General features: G+C 39.1%; 2 protein-coding genes across 6 annotated transcripts in view; one reads left to right on the top strand and one right to left on the bottom strand.

Annotated features, from left to right (window-relative positions):
- Positions 1-7,155, top strand: part of KCNC1 (potassium voltage-gated channel subfamily C member 1) — a 130,242-nt gene extending 123,087 nt beyond the window's left edge. The window contains exon 4 of the mRNA XM_040608275.1: positions 4,739-7,155. Within this exon, the coding sequence (XP_040464209.1) occupies positions 4,739-4,920 (182 nt within the window). The 3' untranslated portion in view covers positions 4,921-7,155. The remainder of the gene's footprint in view (positions 1-4,738) is intronic.
- SERGEF (secretion regulating guanine nucleotide exchange factor) overlaps positions 1-12,765 on the bottom strand; it is a 157,391-nt gene that overhangs the window by 4,092 nt on the left and 140,534 nt on the right. Inside the window, exon 11 of one of the 5 annotated variants that reach the window (XM_040608279.1) lies at positions 1,734-1,798. The exons of the other annotated variants lie outside the window; for them this stretch is intronic. Within the exon in view, the coding sequence (XP_040464213.1) occupies positions 1,764-1,798 (35 nt within the window). The 3' untranslated portion in view covers positions 1,734-1,763. The remainder of the gene's footprint in view (positions 1-1,733; positions 1,799-12,765) is intronic. 5 annotated transcript variants of the gene reach the window in all.

Genomic DNA, 12,765 nt, shown 5'->3' with positions numbered 1-12,765 from the left:
TACCCCATCTAATTATCAACAGATCAGAACATCTAAGAGGTTAATTGGATTTTATTTTTTTTTTAAAGTTGCAGGTAAAAATAGTTATGTAATTATTTAGCAAGTGGGAAAAAGACATCACAAACTGAGACTAAAGACACATCATCACAGAACAATTATTCAGGGAACAAAATTCAAAGCACAAAAGCCAGATGCACCTACAAAAAGGCATTCTTTTGCACAGTCAATACATGAAACCTGCAGAATAAACCTAGTTGCAGTAGGAAAACTTCCAAGTTTAATGAAAAGGGAATATAACGTCTTTACATGAAGATGACTGTGGTAAGCTTTTTGTTACTAGACCACTACCAACTAATACAACAACTTGCATGTTTGTATGGAAAGTCACTACATCTGAATAAAGCAATTTATTTTTTTTCCATGCCATCCCACCAGGACAAGAGAGAGGAAGCCAGAAAGGTTTTGGTCACCTTGAATTACAAGCTGCTTAATGGAACATTAATGGCATAATAAATATTCAAAGAAACAGTACAGTAGGACATTAACCTCTCAAATTGATAAATATATCTAAGTCAAACATCATCTGAAAAAATATCACAGAAAAAGTTAAAAGCTAGGAAACCCCCAGACCAGAACATCTCCCGTAAAATAAGGATCAGAGTCTTTTCCAGCTTTTACTTCTCCAAGCATGTAGAAAGGCCACCAAACAAATCTTTCTACATGACTGCAGTGAGCTCCAAGGTTACTGAAATGGGCCAAGAGTAATAAGCGGCAAAAGAAAAATAGGAACTAGGATTTATGAATGTTCTTATACAAAAATGTCTTGTACATCTATGAAAAGCCAGGCAGAAACCTGAAGGGATGAAAGAGCAGCTGACAGATACAGAATGACAGGCCACAAAAATTATTCTCATCACCAGTCAGGTCAGGAAAGCTAAAAGGCAGAGAACTATTGTTGTGAAAATAAAAGGTATATTAAACCACATCTGCCTGCAGAAGACCTAAAGAAAGGTTTGTACATTTACAAGAAATCAGATGCTAGATTTGTGTCAGAGAAAACAGAATTTGCAGAAAACACAGAGTCTATTTTTTGGTAATAATATATTAACAAAACTTGGAGGAGGGCTGAGCTAAATGACTGTGGTGACACCGGCCAGGAGAGAACAAGCAGCTATGTGAATCACTGGCATAGACGTGTAAGTCAATGAAGGCTGAAGATAATGAAGCAACTATTTAAAAAAATGACATAGAAGGAATGTCTGCAGAGTTAAGGAAAGGCCTTCATTAAGGGGGACTAATGGCTAGCCTCTGGACAAAAGGCACCACTTCATTTAAATTCTCTTTCCTTCCCTCACATTCCACACACACACACTTTTTTATTTTTGCTTTTCTTTTTGATTGCTTCTATTCACAGTTTATGGCTGATAACCTCAACGCAGCCCCAACAGCCTTACAGGCTTTCACAAGAAAATTCAACTTTTATGCCTGTACCAGGTCTTCCAGGCTGAAAGACCATTAGAATGATGTGTATTAATGCAGCTACCAATTGTCTCTAACTATATTTAAAACAAGCACTGTAGCTTGTTCTCAAACCAAATGATTTGCGTATGGTGAGGCGAGGAGGGAAAGTTGCTCTGTGTCACTTGTTAAATGAAACAGCTTAATACATTGCATTCACCTTTTCCCTTTTAAAACATAAATACTTGAAGTACAAATGAAACCACAGAACTCACATGGCAATGCAGCATAACCACAAGAGAATTTCACTGGAGTTCACAATCACACACAGAGGACAGGACTGTGGGGAAAGCAGAGGATTATTTAGAGTTGCTCCTCATTGCTGAGTACTCTGTTCCTCTGATGAGAAGAATCAATATTAGCAAATAAGATGCTCTGGGTCTGGGTGAGATTCACCGCACTTAACTTCAGCCACAAATTAGCTATAGATCGTTATCCTTTAGTTTTCCTCAAGAACCAATGCAGTCGTCTATATCTCTCCAACAGGCAATTCATCTTACTTAAAGACTGGTGTCAAAATCAAATCTCTCTCACTGGTGACTATCGAGGGAGACCAAATGATTGTCTTAGACTAGGCATATCAGTTTCAAACAGCTGAAGACAGGTATATGAGGATATATTATATCCTTACAATCAATCTGAAGGTAAAGGAAGGAAAATTGGAAAAAAAGGAAGCTAGAAATATCACTGCAGTCTAGTTTCAGGCTACAAACAGTCTGCTTTCTAAACCAGACTGTGCCCTAGAGGCTTATCACTGAAACCTTTAAAAGCTTGTTTCTTTTCTGCTTCTCCTCTCCCACTCTTCCAACTGCACAAACACACAGAAGCTGGCTTTAAAGACAAGCCAAGTGTCTTGAAGTTAAGCTATTCATCAGACAGCTTTATATTTTAAGGATCCATTAAAATGTTTTAGTACAGATCCGTTGTATAGGCTCAGTGCTCTTAGCACTACTCCACAACAGCTCTATTTTTTTTTAACCTTAAATCAGTGCTACTCTACAGGTGCTTATAGATGAACTTAGAGTAGGCAAGAAATCAGCTCAGGACAAGTCACATGACTTTAAACAGCATCAGAGCCAGAAGATGAACAAAATTCAGCTATCTCAGCTATCTCCCCCCGACTACTTGAAAGCATTTAAAAGCCCACAGGGAACAATGTAACACTACACAGAAGGAGATTCAGATCATATTTCTCCCGAGGAGTTGTAAACTGCAAGTGAACAAGTCTTCCTGTTTTTTCAGGACATTTGACAACCCAGAGCGTCATGTAAAATAAAAGGAACAAAGAAATATCCCTCTAAACTTTTGTAATTTTGTTAGCAACAATTCTGTCACTAGCACAAAAGATTTGCTGTTTTATAATATATGAAACAGGGTTGATACCAATTGTTTTCTGCAGATAAACATGAAAACGTATTAGTAACTTAGAAGGAAAGTTAAGTATTTGGCAAAATATTAAAGGCAAATTTTGGGAAGTGGAATATAACATAACATGATCCTGAGGCATTATATGGTACTTCCAAAAGCAGAAAACAACTAATTTTTTACTCATATAGTGCCAGTTTCATTATGCAGCTACATCTATACCCACATTTTAAAGAAGTAAGCTGTCATGTGCACCAGACAGCCCATCCACTTGCTGCTGGAGTTGCTTGGGACCACAATCCTTAGAAACGTGTATCTGACTTTACACTGAGTAAGCTGGATACAAAAAACCACAGGCATTGCAGTGCTAATACAAGATACAAATAGGAAACAACATACATTTTTGATATCAAGTACAAAGTCACAGTGCTAAAGACATGCTGATTTCAAAGTTAGCCTCCAGTCAACAACCTGTCCTCACTCCAACTTTACATCATTAGCAGCTCTCCCCAAGCAGTGGACCTAGGTCACGCAGTCCCCTCCTCAGCAGCAGTTTTACACAAGTGAAAAATCTGATGACTTCAGGTCATGTGTCTGTGGTTCATCCTGGTACCTGGAAAGAACAACTTCCAATGGCCTCAAACAGCTACTACTCCTGTTTTTTTTACAGCAGAAGCACTGTCTTCTTAGTTGGACCTTCTCTCTGCCTATACTTACATATTGTGTAATACAGCAGGGACTTCAAACTGGGTCAGGGCCTCAAGGCCAACTGTCAAAATACCCAATTACAATATACAACCAACTACTGAAGAGAGTCAGAAAATCAGCTTGAGTATACAACATGCCTAGTACAGCACAGGGAGCCAGTGGTATGTGGAGTACTGTAACATGAAGCAATAAGGCTACACATCTTTGAAATTAATTTCATCTGGGAAAGTCTAATTTCTAGTTTCTCCTGCAATATCAGTGACTATCCCACAAATGGCAAACAGAAGAGCAGTACAGAGCACATCTAATCTTTTCTGTCCTCATTTCCATAGCATATGAATAGTTGAGTTACACAATGGGAAGGGGAAAGAATCATGTTTATGATAATATAATTTCCAAGCATGCAGTGAAGGGCAGTGTAGCACACCTGGCATGGTCTGAAAACTGCACGTGGGAAGGGAGTCCAACATACAGCCATGCAGAAAAGTAGGGAAAGATACAGTAAAAACAGCTGTTACCAAGAAAAGCCTTAGCAGTTTCATGCAAACTTGCTGTGCATTTTCCTATGCAGTCTTTTAAGCATCAGGCAAACAACTAAGCCTGTTCACTAGAGGTACTGCTGTCTTGCTAACGTACAATGACAACAGAAATTTTGTTCTTTTCTCACAAGGCACTTCAAAGCAGAAGCTGAATGGCTCACACCACAAATTAATATGCATCTATTGAAAAGAATCATTCCATGTTATATCAAACAAGCCGTGGTTTAGGCTGCCATTCAGGCTAGTTCATGACTTACTTCATTTTTCCTTCTCAGTTGCCATTTTGAAGACAAAAACATGAGGAAGAAATTCACAAAACTGTTTCCTAGGATTTAAAAACAACATACTTGCAACTACAGATTTCTTGGGCTGCTGCTGGGCTGCTGCACCTTTACAGCTTCTGTGGCAAAACTGAAGTCCTGTAACATGGTGATGTTTGCTTTCTCTCGTTGCTACCTACACGCAGCAAATCTGTCGCAAGGATTAACTGTTCACATTTCTGTTTCCACAGGGAAACACAAATAGTACTTAACATGGCTAAAGCTCATGGGTGCTGCACAAGGTTTTCCTTCTGGTTTTACTCAAACATGTCAATTCTTTCCCAACAGGAAAGCATCTCCAACTCAACACAGAACAAAACCTGGGCTCACGACTTTGTGCAAGACTGAACGTATCTGGTCCACTGACAATACATGAGGATTATATCATTCATGAAGCAGCTGCAGTGCAGAGAGGATTAAGCATTAAAGATGCTTTTTTTTACACCTGTAGAAGACAAGAAAATCTTTAAATTTTGCTCTCAAGTACAGGACAAAAACATCTGACAGGAATTAGTTAATGGAGAGATTTGTCTTCAGGCTCTTAACATGGCACCAATGTCTGCTCCATCAGAATATCAGGCATGGCAGAAAGTGACATTCATTCAGAACTTACAGCCCTGCCTCTCAAGATGACAGGCATTAAATGTGTCACAGTGCTTTAACTTTGTATGACCAAAACTAGACAATCAAGATCTCATCACAGAGCCAGAGACTGCAGTCTCATGATTCTCTGTATGATATGGAACAGAACATAAAAAAAATAACCTTATACTAAGTGCTTAGTAAGAGGTCATCCATGCAAAATAAATTGAAGCCGTATGTCAAAGCACACATAGAAGGGTGGGAGTCATTCAAGTGTCCCATGGGACCATATGGTGCCGTGGCCATTTGCACCCATGGTATTCTGGCTATAAAGCATTACCATTTCAAACATACATACACTTTAAACTGATCTCAATGATTACAGAAAGAAAAAGAGGGGACAGCTGCGATTCATTCTGACCTAGAACATCACATTCAAGACCCAGAATTGAAGGCCACCTTCAGCACAGGCCTAGGAAAAGTTCAGTGATGAATGCAGAAGCAGGAATCTGACAAACCCCTCAAACTGCATTACAGTACTACATGTAGCTTCCAAAGCACTAAGCAAATCATAGAGCAAGAGAAGGTACAGATGGCAAGATGAGCAGCAGCATGCAGATGAAATGGTGCTTACTCCTACTTCGTTGGCTCAAGTCAGAAACAAGAGACCCCACTGGGCTCTCGGGAACTCTCTCCTCAAAGAGCAGCTAGGTTGGAAAAGAATATTTTGGAAACGCTTTGGTGCTTAACACATTTTATAAAGTAACTCTTTGTATCATACATTGGTCTATTTACAAGTACGTAGTTTTATGGTGATCATGCAGACCAGGCTCTATATGGCTGTCAGTCCTTGGCAGCTTCTTAAAAATATTTACGATTCAACAAAAGGTAAGAAGATATTCCATATGGTCACATTTACCTACAATTTCTTCTTACCCGACTGCTATTCTCTTCCTCTGAAGGGCTGTTGGCACTGAACAAAAGTGAGCATTCTGGGGTTTATCTGAAGGTGTCCTTTTCTGCAGAACACAATTCTCTAACTCAGAACCAAGTAGTGAAACGTGTAACCCTTCCATATGGACATCTTCTGTAAAATAGCTTTGTGTTTAAATGGGCTTTAGTTTGGCCTTTTCCCCTTCCATTTTCCCTTACCAATTGCAAAGCTGCTTTTGGTCAAGTTTCAAGACAAATCATATGAATGTGCATTACTGTTGAGTGAAGCCTAAAAAAACCCATTTCTTGATATTAAAGTGAGGGCTTTTTTCCCATGCTTAACAAGCAATCTGAAGTCCAGAAGTCATTAGCTGAAGTGTTAGAAATGCAAGGAGAAAAATCAAAGAAACAAAGTCAGAGTTTCTTGGTTTCCTTCTTTCCGACTGAACTAGTAGATTTTCTCACAGCTACACAAACATTGCCTCAGAACAAAAGTAATTCCAACTCAGCAATGACGTTATTAGGATGCCTTACTTTGCAAAGTTTCAAGTTGTAATCTTAGCATAACACAATGGCTCAGATGATGGCTCCCCTGCAAGCGTCGCAGTGCAGTTTTAACAGTGACAGCACTGCAGTACATGTGTACCCATGAGAGCTTTAAAATACCTAGCTTGATAAAAGCTATAGCATAGCTGTAGTCGGAAAGAGTTCAGGATGAACTAACCCTCCCTTCTGGGCAGGATTTGTGGATTATGTTTCCTCTGTGCTGCAACCGTTGTACTTGAGTTAACCTACTTGTATCTGGTTCAAGTGTGCCTATACCACACTGTACTGTAGTGCAAGCGCACATCTAATAAAACTCCCATGGGTCATGTGCCTTGTCTGTCTGTCTCAGTTTTTGTGCCTTGATGTGGTTTAACCCCAGCCAGCAGCTAAGCACCACACAGCCACTTGCTCACCCTCACCATGTCAGGATGGGGGGGGAGGATCAGAAGAGTAGAAGTGAGACAACTCACGGTTTGAATTAAAGACAGTTTAACTGTTAAAGCAAAAACCACACATGCAAGCAAAGCAAACCAAGGAGTTCATTCACCAGTTCCCATGGGCGGGCAGGTGTTCAGCCATCTCCAGGAAAGCAGGGCTCCACCACACCTAACTGTGACTTGGGATGACAAACACCATCACTCCAAATGTCCCCCCCTTCCTCCTCCTGAAAAGTCCTTGACATAGTATAAACGTAACTTAGCAACAACTAAAAAAATCAGTGTGTTATCAACTTTATTCTCACACCAAATCACCAAAACACATAGTTCTCACATCAAAAACACAGCACTGCACCAGCTACTAAGAAGAAAATTAACTCTACCCCAACCAAAACCAGGATATGCCTGGTTTTGTGATAGGAATCCTTATACTCGCCACTGTGTTGGCGTCAAAATGGGGTAACTCGAGATCTACTCAGATACACCAATGATTGGGTCATTTGAACACTCAGAAAAAGAGCAAAAACTAAATTACTTGGTAACATCCCCATGTTAACATTGCTGCCACTTAAACCCATCATTCCCCTCCATCTCATATAACATTGTTCTGTGAATGAATGCCATCCTTTTCAAAGAAGAAAAGAGACACAGTTGACAAGCTGTGACAAAAGATGAAAGTAACGTAAAAAAATCCCACAATACAGACTTCAAACACAGACCTCAAAGAGGTTTACTTCAAGTGTGTGCACCAAAGGTAAATCACATTTGCTCAAAAGGACAAACAATGCTTTTACCCTACATTGACTCTGCAGGGCTGTTAAATGTTCAATTGCAAATAAAACAGCAGCTGAACACTGAAGAAAAAACCTTTCAAAAACCCACAAAACAAAACCAAAACAACAAAAAAGCTAAACAAACTGCAAAGTAATACCACCGCAAACTGCACCCTTAGTGCCGTCTACATGCCTAAGCTTTTTCTCTGATTTCAGAGAGGGTTCTCAGGGCCTACTGTAAAGTAGAACTGAATTGTTCTAGCTCTTCTCATTCCTTAAGAATTAGGAAAAGATCCGAAACTTTAGCTATATTATCCAGTCAAGATATTCATGCAAAGTAATAAGCCAAACGTTTACCAGCAAGAAGACGCAAATTTCCTTTCCCAAGTAACCAATAGCCAGGAAGACCAGGACTTTATAAATAACACCTCTATTTTTTTAGCTGTACTTTTAGAACAGTATTTTATATTTTAGTAAGTGTTCTGGGAAAAAAATAAGCAAATGATCAATACTAGATATATAAGTAGTAGTGGGAGAATAGATTTTGCTAGGTATAATTAAAAATAAGCACCATACCATAAGAATTAAAAATGGTCAGGAAGAGAATCAAAGTGGACAGCTTCAAAAAAAAGTGTGTGCCCAGAAGGCAGGATTGGATCCATTTCTCCAGACTTCAGTTCAAAACAATACATGACTGTTGAGTGAAGTCTGAAGGAATCGCTTGTTGATATTAAGCAAAGGAAGAGTTCTGCCATCAATATCTGTTAAAAGCAAAGACTAGTTTGCTTAGATAAAAACACATTTTGACATATGTATTTTTCTGGTGCAGAAGAGAGATTTTAGGCAAGATGCAAAGCACAGCTCACTAACTTTTACCTTTTATATCTGTATGGACAAATTTCACTCTATTCTTTTTTACTTTCATTCACTAAACTATTCAATTATAAACCCATAATTCTTGTTAAAAAAAAAAAAAACAAAAAACCAACCTGAAAACATTGTTGAGTTTCAACACTGACCTGGCAAAACACAAGCCTTTCAAGCAATTCCTGAAGCAGAACTGAGTACATATGGGTGTGCAAACACCCCTTTTAGAAGCTCAGGTCATTTAGTCAGGGAATAACCCTGCTGCAGCATGGCTTCTCCACTTTCCTACCTTCAGCCTCCCCTGTGGGTCAGATGTCCATACGCTTACTCTTCACACCACTCTTGCCTCATCTTCCCAAGACGTGAGCAAGACTGGAAAAGAAATGCAGGCAGAATCTGGGATGCCACTGGCTGCCAAGTGACACAATTTCAGCTGTTCTGATTAGGAACAGCAAACAACATCTCTGCCACACAGGGTTCAAGGTACATTTTGGGGACAACTCATCACTTGGCCTCCATCAGTATAGGATGCACGTAAATTCTGAATGGGGGGCATCTCCTTAAGTAGGGGGAATGTACCAAGTCAGTCCCTGGAAGAAGCCAAGCACAAAATAATCCCAAGATGAAAAGCTCCTGCAATTTAATACTGCAGAGATATTTTCTGAAAGTTTCTGCTGTAGCACATTTTTTTTGGATCCTAGCAAAACAGCCACAGTGAAAACAGCATTCATGCATCAGGTGCAGGGATATGAGGCTGGAAAGTAAAATCTGTCTTTGGCAGAGTGCCAGGAAGAACAGCTGATGGAGAGAGAGATTCAGAGGCACCATTCAGAGGCACCATGCCAGCACCAGAAGGTCAGAGGACCAGAATGGACAATGCAAGCTGGGTCCCTGAGATGCTGCTTGGTGCTGTCCCATCTGATTCTCTGCATAACCTCAGGGAGAAGAAACTAGCTGGAATCAAGACCAGAGTATCTGGCACCATTTTGGAAGGACTGTATCTGCCAGAGACCTAGGATAACAAAATATTCTTCAGAAAAAAAAACCCAAAACTAAACACCCAAATAAACCCCAACTCTATCTCTGAAAGAATATTTGACCACATTAAGAATTCAAGAGCTTCATCCTCCTCACTTTGGAGGAAGCAGAAACACTGGAAATATGGGGCTTCCTTCATGCATTAGCCTCACTGTTCTTTCCTGTGTCCACGCAGAAAGCCAGTTTCTTCCATCTTACAGTTGGCACTAGGCTAATCACAAAGCAGAAGCACCTATAGAAAGCAACCTAGAAAGTAAACTAGACAGAAAATAAATGGCTAGCTTTTAAGGCCACATTTGGCACTATGGCAAGTATTTATCATTACTCCCAAAGAAAAAATAATAGCATGAAAGACTTAAGCTATGGATAATATTACTGAGAGAACAGAGTAAAAGACTAAAACCAAATCAGCCCTAACTTCTGGTGAAACACCAAGCTTCAGTTTGCAGCAAGAAAAACAAACATACTATGCTTGCATGTCCACAAGACTATATATATATAACAAACACAAATGAACGCTATATAAAGTAGTATACAAACCTGCAACAGGCATATGAAAGAAACTGAACTTACTCTTTTAAATTGCTGGTAAACAGAACAACCAAATATGTAGACGACAAAATAAGACAATGTTGAGATGTCTCCTTAAATAACTTTAAAACTGTTTTCTGCTTCAAAGGTCTTGTGATAACTTAAGAGCCTGCTGAACACCAATAATGAAAATATTTGTTGTACAGTTCAGCCAAGACACCTTTACTCTTCAAGATCACTTACAAAAAGAACTATCTCTATTCATGTGTGAACCAATATGCCATTCTCTTGACTTTGGAGGCCTCTTAAATCTACCCAGGAATAGACAAAGAAAAAGTAAGAACTTGCAGTTTCCAGTCAACTTTGTAGAGATGACTCATGTTCCCAAATAATTCACACACTTAAAAATGCTAGCTTTCCCTAAATTAGAGCCTTTTTTAATTATTATTAACAGCATTTTAAAGCTCTGCATATAACTTTTGATACAGAAAGGTTAAAAATAAAGATCATAATTGTTATTTAAAAATACTACAAAGGATACAAGAACAAGCAAGGTCAAGGTATTTTAGGATGGCCACAGCCACCCATTCTCTTCATCAATTTATTGTCCAAAAAAAGAGAGGAAGAAGAATTACAACACAACTGGCAATACTACACTTCAAATTTGTGTTCGTAAAATATTTGTATGTACATGTACACACATGCAGACATGTATTCTACAGGAAACATACTTATAATTATACATCTTGCAGAGAAAACGGAAGAGACTTATCTAGTATCTGCATAGGCAGATGTAGCAGCCCACATCTTGGCTGTTACAGAGTGTTAAGTCCAAATTGTAAAAAGCTGTTTTCAGCAGTGAAGTGACATAACTTTGCAACTGAAAGATGCACTGCCCATTTGCCACCTGCTCCCATGTCACTCCATCACCCCTCACAGTCAGCAATGCCTGCCTCAGGCCTGGCTACCTTTTGCAGAACTCCTTGCTTAACAGATTTTGTGCTTTTGGACCTTGCATTAGTAGCAATGCACAATACAGGTTTTTTTTCTGCACACATCCCTCTGCAGTTGATCACACTTGATTTGAGTGCCTCAGTTTCTGTAAGTGGGATTCAATTTGCCTAAGCCCAAAACATCTATGGTGCATCTATTCACATGTATGTACATACATATGCACATATCCATCCTCCACCTAGGCACCTAATTCATTTCATACTCGTGACAAACAGGCACTTTCAGAGTGGGGTTCATCTTATTGAAGGCAAATACCTGAAGTCAGAAGAATCCTTCTACCGCCCTTTTACCCACCTCTTCCTCTTCACCCTACAAGACATCTGACTAGCTCAGTTAAAAACCAAGGCAGACAAATCTTGCCCTAGCTGCCCAGCCCAAGCTGCTTTGTATTTATAAACTCGTTGTCAGAAGACATTGAGCTTTCTGAAAAATCAGATACTTCAAACACCAAATCAGAAACCCACCGAGATTTCAAGTGTCCCCAAAAAAGTTTAATCAAATTTGATAAAGACAGATGTAAACTAATCTTCCAAAATGTCACGTATACACAGACAACTCAAGAAGTTGTATAAACAAACCCGTCTATATCACGATGATCAGCACTGCCTTGGGTAAACACCATGCTCTATAGCTTTACTGCATCTTTGGTATCTAGTTGCTTCAACTAGAAAGGAAAGGAAAGAAGGAATTAGACCACCTAAAACTTCCTTTCCTATCAACTACATAGGAAAGAAAAAGTAGTAAAGTCTTTATTCAAAGGCAGTTAAGTTGTGTATGATCAAATTTAAAAGGGACTTCATAGGTTTATTCAGCTACCTGATGGATTATGTTTGTTCCTAATTTCTGCATGAGAACACCTATTACTATGGAGGAAAAAGATTACACTTCAGTAATTTCTTTGGAAACAGGAATCATTTTTATGTCTGAGTAGCAGCTCTTCATTGTTTAGAACTGTCTTTAAATCACTCTGTTGAAACATGGTTCCGCTAATTTCAGCGGCTCTGATTTTCAATACCACCTCTCCTATTCAATGTGTCACGCTGAAAAGTTGCTGATGGAACTGTCTACTTTCCAGCATGAAAGGCCTTCTTTTTCAGAAATTTCATAGGAGTTCTAATTAATTAGTCTACAGTTCCCACACCACTTTATGTCTTTTTTTTTTTTTAATTCTGTTGTGGAGCTTTTTGTTTGGCTGGGGTTTTTTTTTGTTTGTTTTAGAAAGTTCCCAAAGCTCTTTCAGGCAAAAATTTATTTCTCTCTCTACAAGAGATGGTTTCTGGATGCTTTTGCTACTGAGAATTTTTTTAGCTCTCCAGAGAACAATTAAACAATGACTATGCTTTCATTCCAAAGCATAATTTTACTTCTGAAAATTTCATTTGACTAACATGATACTGACCACAACTTTCCACCCACAAGGCAATGTAAGTCAAGTTCAGCCTCATGTCAGCATGCACTGGTTAGACCCAAGTCCCAGGAGGTGCAAAAATTACTTAGCTGACAATGTGATTAGGTAACCAGTTCTCCTTCAGGCTGACTACATGAATGGATTCAAAGCTGCTTCTCCAACTCAGAATCAGCAAAGGTCTTAACA

The sequence above is a fragment of the Falco naumanni genome, chromosome 10 (genome assembly GCF_017639655.2).
Source record: "Falco naumanni isolate bFalNau1 chromosome 10, bFalNau1.pat, whole genome shotgun sequence".
In the NCBI taxonomy this organism is placed as follows: domain Eukaryota; kingdom Metazoa; phylum Chordata; class Aves; order Falconiformes; family Falconidae; genus Falco; species Falco naumanni.
The sequence above is the reverse complement of the archived record's forward strand: the minus strand, read 5'-3'. Positions and strand labels throughout refer to the sequence as shown.